The sequence below is a fragment of the Homalodisca vitripennis genome, chromosome X, assembly GCF_021130785.1.
Source record: "Homalodisca vitripennis isolate AUS2020 chromosome X, UT_GWSS_2.1, whole genome shotgun sequence".
NCBI lineage: Eukaryota > Metazoa > Arthropoda > Insecta > Hemiptera > Cicadellidae > Homalodisca > Homalodisca vitripennis.
In genome coordinates, this window is record NC_060215.1 from 79,986,705 (window position 1) to 80,004,543 (window position 17,839).

At 32.1% G+C, this 17,839-nt stretch overlaps 1 protein-coding gene across 1 annotated transcript; it reads right to left on the bottom strand.

Annotated features, from left to right (window-relative positions):
- Nucleotides 1-13,508: 13,508 nt before the first annotated feature.
- Nucleotides 13,509-17,493, bottom strand: LOC124368531. The gene is made up of 3 exons (XM_046825772.1): nt 17,399-17,493; nt 16,525-16,590; nt 13,509-14,012 (listed from the first exon to the last, which is right to left on the bottom strand). The coding sequence occupies exons 2-3, from the start codon at nt 16,585-16,587 to the stop codon at nt 13,659-13,661; spliced, it is 417 nt and encodes a 138-aa protein (XP_046681728.1). The 5' UTR covers nt 16,588-16,590; nt 17,399-17,493; the 3' UTR covers nt 13,509-13,658.
- Between the last annotated feature and the right edge of the window lie 346 nt (nt 17,494-17,839).

Consider the following 17,839-nt stretch of genomic DNA (forward strand, 5'->3'; position numbering starts at 1 on the left):
ATAATACATCCAAGATGATATAAAATATTTTTTGATTAGTAAGATCCTAGTGAATATTAAGTACAATGTATTACTAAATTTGTTAACTATTAAATATTATCTGGTTTGTCTAAAATAAAAATCACAGTTCTAAATAAAAACAATGGATTTATTTTTAACTGGCAAATTAATAAGTTCAACGTTTCAGAATTTTTATCACTATTTTCCACAAAGAATTGACAAACCGTTTAGTAAATTTAAAAATTCCTTTGGCAAGAAATAAAAATATTAATCAAATATATCAAAATAAAAATCAGATCTCTCTTCTAAAATAAAATAATAAAGTTTTAAAATAAAAATGAAATACCACTTGGAAATAACTAAAATAAAAATGTTCACTTCTAAGTTCACTCAAAATTCAAAATAAAAATTTTAACTTCTCTTTACACTATTTGAACGATAACTTTCAAGTCTGTGCAATTCAGATTACAACTCTCTCTCTAACAATTATTAAAGTTCAATTAATTTTCAATTAATAATTCACAATAAAACAGTTCCAGTTAAATATTAATAAATTACTACTTTTCCAAATCTCAATTAAAGTTATTAACAAAGTTCAATTTTAATTCACTTCTCTTGCAAGCATGAACCAAATGTAACTTGTATGATTCTATTATGCTCTATTGTTCTTCGAGAATAAGTTATTCAGAATGCTCTGTAGTTTCTTTGAATTTAATTTTTTCCTATAAAAAAGACAACAGAATTAATTTAAAATCAGATCAGGATGACTATTTCAATAAAACATACAAGGTGCTTACCTCAAAATCACTCGTGGAAAAATTTAAGAAATACGGCGCACTGCAATTAACTTTACTCACGAAAAAACCAAAAGAAGGGCGAAAATTATGAGCGGGCGCTTAAATACTTCCCTTTCCAATCAACTTTGCAGGACATCCGTGGTGCTCTCTCATTGGTCCAGCTGTATCAAACCAGGAGAACAATACTCGCAACAAGACAAGTTCTAATCAATTCAAGGCAGTCAACCTGCCTTCCTAACAATTTAAAACTACCAGTACTAACTTGCCAAAGGATTACATGTTCGTTTTTACCCTGACATTTCACAATCTAATCTAAAATTAAGTCCCAATATTTCGATCCCAAAATTTTTATTTAATTTAAGTTTTAATAAAAAAAATAAATCAATGTAGCTTTAAAAACGCTACACATTGCCACTAAAACATACACAAATACATATGGTATTACCTAAAGTTTGAATTTTGCCCAATATTATTTGTCATTTACATAAATGACATTTCTAGAAATATGGCTCAGGACGACATTATGCATTTTGACAGCTGTCGATTACAAATACCAAATAAATTCTTCTTTGACATTTGTAGCTGAATGTTTTGGATTTTGAACATTAGCTTTTCAAATGATTAATTATGGATCTATATAATCTATTCCTTTTAATCATTCTGACACAATGAATGCTACATTGGATAATCCATTGCATGTTGATAGTCAATGTATTCTTCAAAGTATCTTGGGTCTTCTCTAGATACATACTCATGCTATATGGGACTTAACATGATAAAGGAGTTTATAAAAGTATATGATCTATGCACTATACACTTTGTCAACTCCACAAGTATGCAGTGAGCCTATTCTAGCAGTGAACTTTTCCAATTTGGGGAAAATAATTTAGACAATATGTGTAATTGTTTCGGGATTTTGAAGCAAAAACTCTTTTAAGAAATTTTAAGGTGTAAAGGTGGAGTTTGAGATCAGTATATAGAAAGTTTTTTAGAATATAACATAATGCATATTTGCAAGGATTAATATTTTCACTGCCAGTAGTGTTTATCCCGTGTATCCTATGAGAGGAAGGAAGCAGTGGGCGGTGACTAAACACTATACTTCAAAATTGAAGTAGGTATTTGAAAATGTTTAGTTGCCCCCCTTTACTCAATTGTAAATTTGTCATAAAATCTGTTAAAATAAACGTAGAGACCTCTAGTTTGCATTATTGGATTTCTTTTTTTATTCCCTTTAAAATGAGGGGTCACATGATAGGGGTTTGTATTTGAAAATTTTTAGTTGCCCCCCTTTACCCCCCTTTAGAAAAGGGGGGCAAAATTTTCAACAACTTGAAAGATTAAAAAAATTTGTTATAATAGGTAGGGTCAAGGTTTCACATAGATATCTCGGGCCGTTTAAATTATATCCAGGTGTGCCAGGACATAAAACTTACTCTGTATACTGAGCCAATTAACTCCCTAGAAAAGACAACAAGTCCAGGAACACAAACCCGCACTTTGCTTCTGTTGATCTGTAACACCAGAAGGTCCAGCTGCAACAGCATGCAATACTACAGGAAAACAACATACTGTTTTTTTGGTGGTGTCACAACTAATTTATGTTACTTTTTAAGTTAGTTTGTGCTTAAATAAATCTGAAACAAGAATAAGTCACCCTTTCAAATCAGTTTTACTTTCCTATCATGCAATTAATAGTTATTATAAATACTGCAGTCAATGTAAACTTATTAACATGTTTAATGTTAAATACAAAATACTTATACATAAAGTACATAGTACTGGATAACTTTCAATATCAAATTTGCTTTATTTCTATAGCTATTTTATAATATGCAGTTCCTCATAGAAATAAGATAACCCACAAATATATACACATTTACAATACAAAAAAAACATGAATTAAAATTTATAATATTTTAAAATAATCATCCATTTTTAATATCCCTAAGACAATACGCTTTGCAAAATTAAGGATGTATAACACAGATCTGATAACTTCCTCCTGAAAAAGCAAATTATACTTTGCATTTTATACAAGAATGAATTTCAGAACTCATCTATTTTTGTACTTCTTGGGTAGGATATAGCTTGTAGGCCATCTACTGTGGCCTGGGTTTAGTGCTTTTTTAATGCAGGTGTCCATTTAGTTATAAATTATCATAAACACATAGTTTAGTTTTCTGAGGTATGCTTCCTCTCATGTCTGAGAGCTCAGGATAAGCTTTTCAAATCTGCTACTATCCACTCTTGTTCTAAGACAAACCTCCGAGTGTCCCTGGGCATGTTTTCAGAGAGATCCCCGACCTGAAAGCATTTCCATCTTAATTTTTCATTTGGTGGGATGGAGGATGTTGCAATTTTTTCTCCAAAAGTTCTATGAATAGTTTTGACCTTATTAATTAGAGGATGTGTTTTAATAGAGAGATTGAAGATTATATCTCTCACTTCTCCACAACTCACTGTTATAAACTAAAAATCACCAACTAAAGGTTCCGTCCTTTTGAGGAAGATCAGATTCATTTCATGTCAATAATTCCATCTCCTTGTTACTCTTGATGTGTTCATAGCCTGTCATAATAACTCTTCTTTATTGATTATTATCATGTTTTGTAAGTTCCTTTAGCATTTGGTAACAGTGTGTTTCTAGACATTTGGTAAACAATTCTAGACTCATGACCTTATATCTTTGTTCATTTTAACCTTATATATAGTCCCTTGTTCCCTTTGAAAATTGGTGGTCCCAGTAGAGAGCATGCTATACTATCTCAAGATTAATGCCCAGATTGCTGTCGTTTCCCCCAAGTATTGACTACCCAGTTCAACACACTGGTATCATGGCTAGCTATGATTTTTAGACAGATGATGGTCCCAGTAAAGAGAATGCTATACTATCTCAAGATTAATGTCCAAATTGCTGTGGTTTCCCCCCAAGTATCGACTACCCAGCTCAACACCCTGGTATCACAGCTAGATTTGATTTTTAGACAGATGATGGTCACAGTAGAGAGCATGCTATACTATCTCAAGATTAATGTCCAAATTGCTGTGGTTTCCCCCCAAGTATCGACTACCCAGCTCAACACCCTGGTATCACAGGTAGATTTGATTTTTAGACAGATGATGGTCACAGAAGAGAGCATGCTATACTATCTCAAGATTAATGTCCAAATTGCTGTGGTTTCCCCCCAAGTATCGACTACCCAGCTCAACACCCTGGTATCACAGCTAGATTTGATTTTTAGACAGATGATGGTCCCAGTAGAGAGAATGCTATACTATCTCAAGAGTAATGCCCAGATTGCTGTCGTTTCTCCCCAAGTATCGACTACCCAGCTCAACACCCTGGTATCACAGCTAGATTTGATTTTTAGACAGATGATGGTCACAGTAGAGAGCATGCTATACTATCTCAAGATTAATGTCCAAATTGCTGTGGTTTCCCCCCAAGTATCGACTACCCAGCTCAACACCCTGGTATCACAGGTAGATTTGATTTTTAGACAGATGATGGTCACAGAAGAGAGCATGCTATACTATCTCAAGATTAATGTCCAAATTGCTGTGATTTCCCCCCAAGTATCGACTACCCAGCTCAACACCCTGGTATCACAGGTAGATTTGATTTTTAGACAGACGATGGTCACAGAAGAGAGCATGCTATACTATCTCAAGATTAATGTCCAAATTGCTGTGGTTTCCCCCCAAGTATCGACTACCCAGCTCAACACCCTGGTATCACAGCTAGATTTGATTTTTAGACAGATGATGGTCACAGTAGAGAGCATGCTATACTATCTCAAGAGTAATGTCCAAATTTCTGTGGTTTCCCCCCAAGTATCGACTACCCAGATCAACACTCTGGTACCTCCGCTAGCTTTGATTTTGATTACTATAATATTATGTTACGTTCTCCCAATCACAAATAAACTGTTTAATTAGGGTACCTGAACTCAAATTCAATAACTGCTCTAATTGTAAAATTAATGTTAAGTTCCTCGGTTAGTATTAAATCTAATAATTACATAGTGCTTAAAATATTGGAAAACTATATTGCTAACCAAAACAATCAGCCCTTAAACATCTCTACATAATATTAATTAATTATGCATTAAAACAATTTTAAAGCAATAAGATAAAGTACTCTATATATATCATGTGCTCATCATGACAGGATGTTTAATAAGATATTTAAGCTTTGATCACCATGTACAGTTCTGCCTCATCCAGACAAGCACACCAGCCATCTAGCGGTACGCATCAAGACCTCTTTGTCTCCTGAAGGGACAAACTGATACCTCGAAATGCCTTGGCTTGGCAGACGAGATTAGCGTGTCTGATACCATTAATTGTTTTTACTTGACAATCCCTGTAGCGATTTCTATAACAATACATTTCTTACTCCATGTTTCTTGTAAAGAAAAATATTTAATGTTGTCATTAGCATTTAAGCTAACTTTTTTCTTGCCAACTTATAGTTAAAACATATTGCAGCAAAAATTTGGCAAAATTGTATTGCAAATATAATTTTCTAATATTGATTAAAAATATATAAACTAACCCATATTATTGTGTGAAAATAACGATATATTTGTATTTTGCATGTTTTTCAGATATCAAAAAAGGAGACATAAAATAATGATAAAATGCTAATGATAAATTTTCATTCCAGTGACACATTGTAAACTCATAAACACAGCAAAATGCCTTTGACTCAAAATGACTTAATGGAGATTTGAATTTTTTGGGTTCGTTGATTCGTTTAAGATCTCTAGCAAGTTTATTGATTATCTTGACTCAACTTGAGACGGCAGGTGCTCAAACATAGTCGCTCTATGCTGTTCAGTTCAGAAGTTGTTCCTGTCTCTGGTTCTATATTGGTGGAAGTTTCTGACTTGAACCAGTTCGCATTTATATTGACAGTACATGTTGACATCGAGAATACAGAGGGTGCATAAGGTCAATATTCCTGAAGGCAATTTTACATTACTCTTTGGGTTTTAAATTCGAAATGGCAGCTTTCTTTTTCTAATTATTCTATCAATTTTGTATTAAACACAGCTGTCCCATAGTCTCAAACTGTAGGTAAAATGTGGATGTAGGCCAAAGTAGGCTGTGTCCAGTACTAATTTTGTACTTAACTCAGTAAATTATTTTTATTTGAAAAATGTTAATTTTGGATCTAGTTTGCATGGTAGTACTTATACTCGAAGTTGTCATTTTCTGCAACTAAATTAGTCTATTTTTATTAAAAAAAAGCAGTTAATTCTCAGTTTGTAACAGCCAATTTTTTGTTTTAGTAAAATGTCAGGAATAAGTAGATCATTGCATTTGAAAACAATTGTATTCAAGTGTTACCAATGTGTATTCCCATTCTAATTCAACATTGATTCATTTAATAGTAAAACATTTAAAAATTGTGATTTTTTATAAAATTTAAATATCAGACCTGAAATCACACATGCAATACCTGAGCATTATGAGGCATTACTTAAATAAGTTTATTGTGTTGATAAGTAACAGCCATAAATTATTTGCCATTATTACATTTCATAAAAACATAACCAAAAACAAACATCCCAAAAAATCCTAAAATCTAAATAATTAAAGATATTTGTGATACCAATATATACAATTACCAGATCATACATTCCAAAATCGGAAGAAACAAACAGGTCTTTCAAACAAACAGGTTTCTCATACAAAACTTTTGAACTCTTAATATTTTTATCTTAAAGGTTGTAACAATACGAAATTCTTTTGCAACAAGGCTATCAGAGTACAACCATCTAAAAAATCATTAATTTTGAGTTCATATAACAGCCAATACATAGTATAGTTGTTCTGCAAATACATGTATTGGGATTATGCTTCTGAAGTGAAGGGACATCAATTTGCAGTGAAATCATATTTTGAAGTTTTTATAGTTGTATATTTACAGAATTTTATAAATTGTTTAAGAGTGTTGACAGTAAACAGCATTAAAGATTTTATTATAGCTGTTCCTTATAGCAGAAGGAAATAGAACTGTGCATTAGATTCTTTTATGCCACTCTATTTATTACTTCTGTCTACAGAATTAGTTTATTTCACTTATAAAATGCCACTAATCCACAGGATCTCAGTATTTTAGCTGTACATGATCAAAAAGGATTACATGTTCTGTCTCAAACTGGTTTTGGTGACTGCAATGAGTTTCTCCTTGCATATTGAACCTGCTCTAAAACTGTGATATTATTTATGTTCAGTGGCAATAAAACATTAGGTAAATATAACTCAATAATTCATAATGAACTTACACTATTTTGGAAGCAGGTATAAAACATTGGAGGGAGTGCCTTCAGGTGAATTCTTCCATATAAATTCACATAATTATGTAAATTTGGTTAAATTCCATATTCTGCCCCAAGAACTTTAATTTGTTTATAAAATTTTAACTATTGTAGTAGAATTAGAAACAAGTATATCTTTACAATTGTTTGGAGAAGATTTCAAAGTATCTCTATTTTCCAAAGTGGCTGACAATAATGCCTCGAGTCCAAAGATGCTTTGTAGCCTGAACTGTTGGTGACACACAACTAACATCACTTGAGATGGTACCTACCACATAACAACTAGCTATAACAAATCAGAGAACTACAGTAAAGGTAAACAAAGTAATTAACCACACAAGCTTTAAAAAAGGTCATCAGCAAACTAAACACAGTTTGCACCCCTCAAAATGAGCTTTTAAACTTTTATATTTTTAAAATAAAGGTAATTAATGGTCGTTATTATTTTCTCCTAATGTAGCCAATAACACTCTGGGGGCGTATGCAATGGAATAATAAGTTAGCTTCTACCACTTTGTTGCTATTTGAAAAATCAGTATTTTTATACAAGGACAAAAACGAGTAACTTTTGTAAAACAAGCAGTGAAAATTAAATACGTTACCTCCATACAGTCTGACCTGTCAACATTTTTCATTTAAAAGAAAATAGATAATAACAAAAAATGTAAATAGTAAAAGGAGAACAAAGATCGCAGCTGAGGTGTAAGTGTCCCCATGGACAGACTTAATCCTATGAACTTAATACTAATACGACGCATATAACATGGGGATTAGGAACGTTAAAGATAGAGTAGTGAATCTCTTTCGACACCTAGCTGCATCGGTCCTCCCGGCGGCAAAATGTACTGGCGTTCCAGTTATGTGGGATTCTTACCCACTAAACCACTCTGCTGCCACGTCCTGTCGTGGCCGTACAGCACCTGGACCCTAGGTCCACTGACTGTAGAGGAAGCTCTGAAACATATTTGTTAACTTAGCCTATTTAGGAGTCGTTGTTTTCTGGAACAATTTTGTTAGAGGATTTTACTGTTACGTCCCAGGTTTGGGATCGCGGCTTCTTCCTTGGGTTGATTTTTCTTTTATGGAGGGTCGTCCAGTATTGTGGCTGGGCGCCGTCTGTAGTCATCCGGTCCGGCGTACGGCTCTGCAATAGCTGCGATGTGGGGATGCTCCGACGCTGCAATTGCCACGAAGAACTTCTCTGCAGTTGTCCTCGCGAACACGTCTAAAGTTGGTATCTGTACAGAATTCCTTGTTGTCTCGTTGCGGACGAACCATGGTTGACGGGTGATGGAGCGGAGAGCCTTGTGTTGGATGGTTTCGCGGTCTTTTCGGTTTGAACGGCTGCAGTTTGACCACCAAGCTGTGCAAACATTCATCATTACTGATCTGACAACAGCAAGAAAGATGGTGACTTTTGCACCCATTGGTAGGGATAATCGTCGGTTTATTAGAGGACAAGAGGACCTATTGATCCAGCGGTCCGCTTGGCCTCTTCTGCTTTCTTTTTTGCGTGAGGACCGAAGTTCAATCTGGAATCAAGCGTAACACCGAGATATTTAGCTTGTTGCTTCCAAGCGATCGGCTCATCATCCAGTGTCACGAGCGGCGGGATGAGGAGCGCGTGGCTTTATAAAATGACATTACACGGAAGGGCTCCAGCGAGAACTGAATATTTAAACCTTGACAAAATGTTTTGTCAAGAAAATGTTTTCCAGTTTCGTACAAAGAAATTAAAGTTAACTTCTTGATTAAAAATTGAAATCAAGCTACAATTTAGTTATTTCCTACGGAATTCGAATAGAATAAAAATATCGAATTAAAATCAAATACTTTACTTTACACTGTTAAAAACAAAGGTAAAAAAACTAACTAAAACACAAAACAATTCTTCGTACCACATGTGTCACTAACTTTTACTGCTAGTACATATTCAAAGTTAAAACCGTAATTTAAATGTATTTCACCCAAAAGTATTTAATAAGAACTTGATATCTTGATGTATTAATTTTATTCTGAATGTCACATATTACATTTCCTAGTGCAAGTAAACTTTAACTAATAGTAAAATTAAAAACTTTACTTGAAAAATTCTTGCAACACATTTACTCTCTTGTAAAGTTGCGTTAATTATTTAGTGATCTCAAAATGTTATTAACCCCTTTTGTATCATAATAATGCAATAATTCCTGTAAAAGAGAGCTAACATTAGTTGACAACATATTCTCCTTATAAAAATCGTAATTCGACTATATAATTGTTACTTACGCAAAATCCTGGGCAGATTTGTAGATGGAAATATAAACCACAAACAACACCGCTATACACTCAAAAAGATGTCGAGATACGCGTGTCGGAGGTTTTCATACTGGACCCTTCAGTAACCAAGACTACCTCAATATCGACACCGTTCCAAACAAACCGCCGTCTTACTGTACCCAGTCCTACATCGCGGACCCTTTCTTCAGTAATTATATTTTTAATTTTATCTATATTTTTACAAAAATGTACTTAAATTCTAAAATGTGTTTGTATATATTTTTTCCCATAAAAATGTATGAATTAAATTTGAATTTGCCTATGTACCAAATACTACAATAACAATATATTTGTGTTGAAACTTCGGAAACGTGAAGTCAGACGATATGAAAGCATGGCCCGTGGGCAGTAAGTTAATTTTTTTTTGCTATCATCTCAGGTAAAAAGTGGCAGTGTGAACAGTATGGGTTTAACTAAAAATAATAATAACTGTTCATGTTTTAATATCAAAAGGGAAAGTTAAATATATTTTGTATATTTAAACTACCTATCAATTGTTGGGTATTTAATTGAAACTGTTTGTAATATTCCATAAATTATCACGTCACAGATGTCGTATATGGAGAGTAAAAGTTTAGATAACACCTTAATTTTTGCTGTAACAACTATCACACGATTTAATAATCTCTCTAATAACATGAATGACAAATGCTCAGACCATGAGTGTGTATAAATACACATAGACACAAAGACGGAGAGTTTGAGTACTTGCATATAATTACGATCAGAGTACTATTTTTGTGTACTTTTGTCTACGGTCTCCATAGCTGTTATCACTTTTCATTTAATGAAGAGTGTCATTTATGGGGATGAATTAAATCCTATGACGAAACAGTCAAATTTAATACATTGCAGTCATTATTATTGTACAATAAATGGAAAAGTTGTACACGGTTTTAGGCTGAATATTTGCTAGCCTAAGGGAGAAAGGATAGTAGAATTTTGAATATTTACAATCTTCACATGTTAAAAAAGAAGAACACTACATTCTGAAGATTGATCTCTATCCTCTTCACCAGGTGTAATAAAACTTAAAGGTATGAGGTCCAAAATAATGTATGTGTTGGGATAGTTAGGATACATGTATTAACATGTCACATGTTAAATCTCTTATGAGCGTATTGAGTTTGTTCACAGATTTATTTATTCTGCTATTGTCTCGTTGCCATCATACCCATTAGACCAATATAAAAATAGTCAGTAACACTCAGGCTAATCCCATGGAGTGACAAGCAGCATCATCGAACTCGGTCTTTCTCACTTAGAAATGAAGTCTCAAGCACAAGTCTCTAGGTCAGTTTGTTTTAATCAGGGTACAAAGAGTGCATGTGCAACGACTCAGAAAGTGAATTGAGACAGAAGGGCGGGACTTCGAACATTTGATTTGAACTTGTAAAGTTACTAAGCTATTAGAACTGGTCCTTTGTTTTGGTATTGCTATTACAATAATAATTTGTTATATAAGTTTTAAATGTGTTCAATAAAATATGTATTCTTTACATGTGTTTGTTTAACTGCGATCTATCTAAGTCGCTGCTTCTGAAATGTGTTTTTATCTCAAATCTTTTTTTTACTAAACATTTAGTCGAAAAGTTCAATGAATATCAAAGCAAAATGATTAATGCTCAGAGTAAAATATTTCTAATATCAAAACACATACAAACTACACACATAACAAAACACTAACAACACATAAAACTAACATTGATTAAACGTTCATGCCACTGATGATGAAAACTTCCAGTCCACGTAGCTCCTGAACCATTAGAGATATTGAAAAACTCTCAATAGCAAAAATGTCTTATTTTTTAGAGTAGAATCTAAAAACAACATAAAATATAGGGTGTTCCATAAAAGATTTTAAAGTTGGCCACCATATTGGAAAATAGCGGCCACTTCAAAAAATTTGAAAGTGTATTCCTGGGTGAAACTTAAAATTGAGCAAGTTCCAAATTTAAAGTGTGGTGCTAAGTCGTGTAATTAAAAAGTTAGCTATAGGATCACTTTAAAAAAACTCACCCGGTATATACATATATAGCAAGATTGGATATTGACTGAAAATTAATGACATCGAGCTCTCTGCTCAGTAATTTTATAGAGAAACATTAAGTAGAACATTTTTAGTCCTCTTAAGATAGAATTAAAATTGCAAGTTTACGATTGTTTTGGGTAATAATTATAACAGAGCTATCTTTAAAAAAGTTCAATTAAACATAGCATATATTACGTCTCAACGTTTAAATATACATTTATTAATTAGTAAGAACAATTTGAATATTAATTCCAAAGAATATTTTTAATTTAGTTTACATAGGTAGGTTTTACACAAGTCATACCAATTATCGTGTGAAACCGTTTCACGTACTTAAATATAATGAACATATTGAAAGTATAGCTTGGTAAAACATTTAATATTATTGAGTTTTTAGATTTACTGGCTTGGAGTTAACTTTATACCATATCGCGCTATAACCGATGTTATAATTACCGAAGTTATTCACTAAATATATGTAATGATTGTTGTTGAGTTTAAGTGTTTATAGGTCAGAAGAGGGCAATATAAAATATAGGATCATTACGGAATTTGGATCTTTTTCAAGAGAGACCGATCCCCTGTTTATCCTTGTTCTGGCCGTTCATATGGGCCACTGCCCTATGCGGGGATCTTATGAAACAGAACAAACAAGAGAGAGTCGATACAGTACAAGGTCGGTAGTACTGACAACAAGTGTAAGTACAACTGTCGTGTGTGGGGATCCCATCAAACAGAATAAACAAGAGAGAGTCGATACAGTACAAGGTCGGTAGTACTGACAACAAGTGTAAGTACAACTGTCGTGTGTGGGGATCCCATCAAACAGAATAAACAAGAGAGAGTCGATACAGTACAAGGTATGTAGTACTGATAACAAGTGTAAGTACAACTGTCGTGTGTGGGGATCCCATCAAACAGAACAAACAAGAGAGAGTCGATACAGTACAAGGTATGTATTACTGATAACAAGTGTAAGTACAACTGTCGTGTGTGGGGATCCCATCAAACAGAACAAACAAGAGAGAGTCGATACAGTACAAGGTCGGTAGTACTGATAACAAGTGTAAGTGCAACTGTCGTGTGTGGGGATCTCATCAAACAGAACTAGGGAGAGATTCGATACAGTACAAGGTCGGTAGTACTGATAACAAGATCAAAGGTCTCATAAAGTACTGGAACCTGCGCTGACTCTAACTCTGATCTGTCACACGCCTTAAACCGAGAGTTAATTAGTTTTCCTGAATATGGAACGTTATATTAAATGTGAAACAAAATGGTGATACTGGTGCTTTCCGGAAATTCACTCTTGTGTAAGTTTGTAATCAGAATATTCAAACTCGATTACGCACACTTCCGTTTATCGCATATCAGTGTAAAACGCCAAATTGTGTATACTCCTTAAATATAGTTTTACTTACCATGCTCTTTACATTTAAATTCCTGTGCTCTTAGTCTATTGTACCCGTATTTCTGATAAAACTCGAAGTTTAATCAAATACCTGTGCAGCCACAAAAACACATCTAACTACTGTTTCTATTTACCATGTATGTAGCTTTGACCACGGCCATTATTTCTGAAGTCAGTTCATCATATATTGAGATCAATTTTAATGGCCTTTTCTAGAGATATGTTCTAACAACCTGAGGAAGGTTGTAAATATCAGTAGTTTCATTGGTGCAAAAGAAAATGTAGCATAATGAAATTATGTCAATAATGTTTAAAGTAAGCTTTCAAGCAAAAAATATACTTGCCTTATGAGTTACATACAATAAATAAACTAATGGAAATAACAAAATATATAAATTATAGAACTGAATTCATATTGCATATCTTTTTTAATTTAAGATACAATTTTGTTCCTTTTTTATTTTTGTACAAAGTCTATGTGTACACAATAAGTTTGACGCCATTTGTATTGGGAATGCAAGTTATTGAACAAAACATTCATACTTTATGTTTTATATTTATTTAAGTACAGTCTATTGGTAGGATCAATAAAAAGAAAGTCTTTGTAATTTTATTAATTCTTTAATGCTTCATTCGTGAAAGTATCATTGAGTAGTGCTAAATAACTAAGTAGATATGGAGATCCCTATTCAATGAGATCTCCAACTGAAATCTATTTATGTGCAAGGGGGAAGGTAACACGTTGGAGGTGGCATTCATTGAATAGTTCACTGTTGTAGACGAGCTGTTGGGAGGTAGTATGGCTGTGGTTGCATATACGAAGGGTATGGATATATGGGATACTGTGGGTACTGTGGATATTTTGGATATTGGCCTCCCGCAGGTTTGCCAACAAACCCTTGGCCCATATCACCATAGCCTCCACGGCCATGGCCTATACCTGCGCCTGCATGCACTCCTAGCAGATTTGCACCGATCCCGAGTCCGAAAAGCGAGTCCGAGGAACGAAGAGAAACTCCTTTATTCTTTGTGTTTGCTCCATGTTTTTTTAGTTCTTCTAAAGCTGGGATCACACTGATAGATGTTGTGGGAGATGTTTCTATAGGGCTGGGGTCTTCTTCCTGAAAATTATAAATATATACTGTGTGTGTATGTACTATATGCATATCCAATAGGTACTACAATAACGTAGTCAACATGTAATATTATATGCTTGAGTGCTATTATCACCTAGTTTTACATAAATATAAATATTGATATAATGATCATAATTTTATAAATGTATTGTATACATGCACTGTGTGACTACATCAGCTTCTCTATTAATAATCAAAATCCTAATTTTTTAATTTATAAAAGAGAATAGAGGCGAAATCAGGACCACATGGATCTTTCTTGCATTTAACGTGAAAAACAACTTTATTGTATACTTATAAAAAATATAAATCGAATGAAAGGAATGTGATATCTACTTCTATTACATAAAGATTGTCCACCTTTATGAACTGTTGTACTATTAGTTATCGTAAGTACTCAGATATTTTGTAATAAATACCTACATAATTATATTTATTTAAAAAAAACTGTAAAATATTTGGTTACAAGATATTTTACATCTTTGTTACTCATTATCATTACACCATGAAATATAGTTTAATATGAAATAACTCAATTTTTAATTCTATATCACTGACAGACTGTTTCTTTGAATTGTTGAACAAAATCAAACATTGCTAATTGTATAGTTTGTGAACACATATTAGTTTTTAGGGAAACTGTAAAATATACGAATACGGCCGTTTGAAATTATATTACCCGACTTTCCTAGTGCATAAGTACAATTTCAAGAGGCTAATAACACTGCTAAATATTAAAGTGTACACAAAATTCTACGTACACATTGCTACGCTTAAGTACATTATACCTGTATTACTCGTACGGTACGTAAAAAATTAAAATTTTAATTAGTCCTCTTGCTGTATCTGATAATACTAGATGTGCAGTAGTTTTAAAATTATATTAGTCATCGTGTGAATTTTCGTTCATCATTTTAGTTACAAAAAGACCTTTAATTTACAAAATTCTGTTTTAAACAAAAGGATTAATATAAAAGATGCAATTTAAAGTTTATATGTGTAATTAAAGTTTCATATTATTGATTTTATTAGGCGACAGGATTTTAGACATTTGGCATCCTTGTACTTAAAAATGTTTGTACAATTGTGTTTTAGTTTTGTAACATGCAACGACATAAAATATTGTTAAATTTAAGGTATATTTAAACAGTCTAAAAGTAATTTAAGTAGTATCAAACTCTGCTTAGCCAATAAATGGTACTTCATTTTGAACTCTTGTAAATTTTCGACTTATTTTCATTCCAGTTTGGGTATTGACCATATTGAACAACATATAAAAAATATTATTGACAATTTTTTAATAATCTCTAAGCAATATACATTTCCATATATCGTACATTGACCTCTTAAACACGAAAATACTGTAGATTACGTAGTATAATCTAAATCTGTTATATTATTAATTTCTATACAATATCTAAGTTTATATTTATGTGCAGAAGATTGCAGTGGATAAGAACACTTATTTATCAAAATGTCGTCTCACTTCTCATCAACTAGAGGATTTTTTAATATTGCACGGTATTTGATTTGTTATTGGATATTCATGGTAAATTATCAAATTGGCCAATTTATGGAATTCTAGAGCACTTTTTCTGTTAGTAAAAACACCTAAATCTTGTACTATTTTATATCTGCTATAAAATAACTTTAACCAACTTAAAATATTCAATTTCTGTCACATTGATTACTCGTATGTACGTTAAAGACCAATATCAAAAGCCTCAAAATGTAAAACATTTTAAACATTAACTATTTTAATAATTACAGTTCAGAAGTGGTACAACGTTTTAGATATACGTTTAGATATGAAATTAAATTATGATCAATACTGATAAATGTAATGTAAATCAATGTGTTAAAGTGTAGCAAATATAGTCCCAAATTTTGATATTCGCAAATTTGCTGACCACAAAAAAGGACGAGTGGTATCATATGTACAGTATGTACAGTATACACAGCTCGTGACCATTATACATCTTCTAAACAGTTTCATTTACAGACACTTTATATAACAGAAATTAATGTAACTGCATTTACCACGTTATGAATTATTGTACCTTCATAATTAATTAACGTTGGTGTTTTTTACGTTTGTTTAAGGCACCATACTTTTTATGGCAAATAATAAATTATCATTACATACATGTTTGTTGTTAAATTCTATTTAGAAGACTGCCAGTTACTTATTGAAAATTTTAAATTTAAGAATATTTTTCCTACGTCGATGTGATTAATCTTATTTATCTGACATACTCAAATAAAATATAATATAAATTTCTTGGTCATAAGGCATCAAAACAAACATATTAACATAGAATATATATTCTCAACAGTTTGTATTTTCTCGGTTGTCATCCTACCATAGTTAATAAATTACAACATTTACATATATATTTATTACCCTTATATTTTCAACATAAATATGTATTTTCATTGCAAGTAACGGAAAATAAGGCATATATAACGAAATATATGATCACTTAAATATTTTTACCGTTGTATCGCTGCGAACAATTGCTACTACCAGGCAGAAACAGATCAGTTTCTTAAACATCATTTCCTGTAACAATAACATAAAATATAGTTCGTTATATAATTCTATCTTTAATATTTTTGTCTTTTTACTCAATACAGCAATGATAAAATAGTCACTAAAGCTCAGTCAGATCCCATGGAGTGGCATGCTTCATCACCAAACCCAGTGTTGCTTGGGTAGTATGAAGCTGCATGCAAAATTTCAAGTCTAGAGGTAAGTTCTCTTACGAGATATTGTGCATACAGACAGAAATAAATTTATTTTTTTTTTTTTCAATTATATTTGAGTAATTAAGTTTGTATAAAACATTATCAAATTAAATCGTTAATTTATATTTATTAATTTGTAATAGGTATGATTCAATACCCACAAATACAAAAGTCAATATAATTACTTAAACCATATTTCAGTTAATATTCGTTTTACTGGATTATTTAAATAAATAAAAAAAAATACAATAGCATATTTTCCTTAGTTTTTCTTTTTCGTTATTCTTGGAATTTTTATTTGGAGTTTACTATTTACGTAATTCATTAAGAAATGTTTTGTTTTTTAGATCAATAAAGTATAATAACGCTAATACATAATTTATTTCCATTTACAGGGAATAATTTACGAAAATATGTAATATAATTCACAAAAAGTGTTGTAAACTTCATATTAGGAATTTTAATACTTGATTATAGTGTCACAATGCTTTGACCTTGGAATTAGTTGTTGGTTATCCAAGAAAGTTTATCCAATTATTTAGGTACAGATCAAATATAAAATAAATATTATAAAGAATTGTCATTTAAATTTCCATTTGACAGAAATATATATAACTACTAACCTTATGTGGTGTACTCGTATACCTTGAACCAGTGAATCGAGACTGAATGTAGTCAGAAGTGTATCGTCCTCTTACAGAATGATATAAAATAAAACCATGAATATCCCTTGACAGCTGTGATATGAAGAGACATTCCATTGTATTAGTTTAATTAGCGTGACCAATAATTTATGTTTCTTGTTCCGCCATTGAAATAATACAGATGCTTAAATTAATAACGTTCGATATCAGTATGGTTGAATAGAGTTTGATGGTTTTAGTGTTATCAGACCCGTATGAAAGTAATAAAATATAATCGGACGATATTTTTACTGGTTTAGCACAAACATTTGAATTTACTGGTTAACAAAATTTAAACATAATAGACATAAAAGAGCAAAATACAATTAAATAAAATATATTTACTCGCCAGATATACACAGCGTTTTTCTTGAGTAGTAG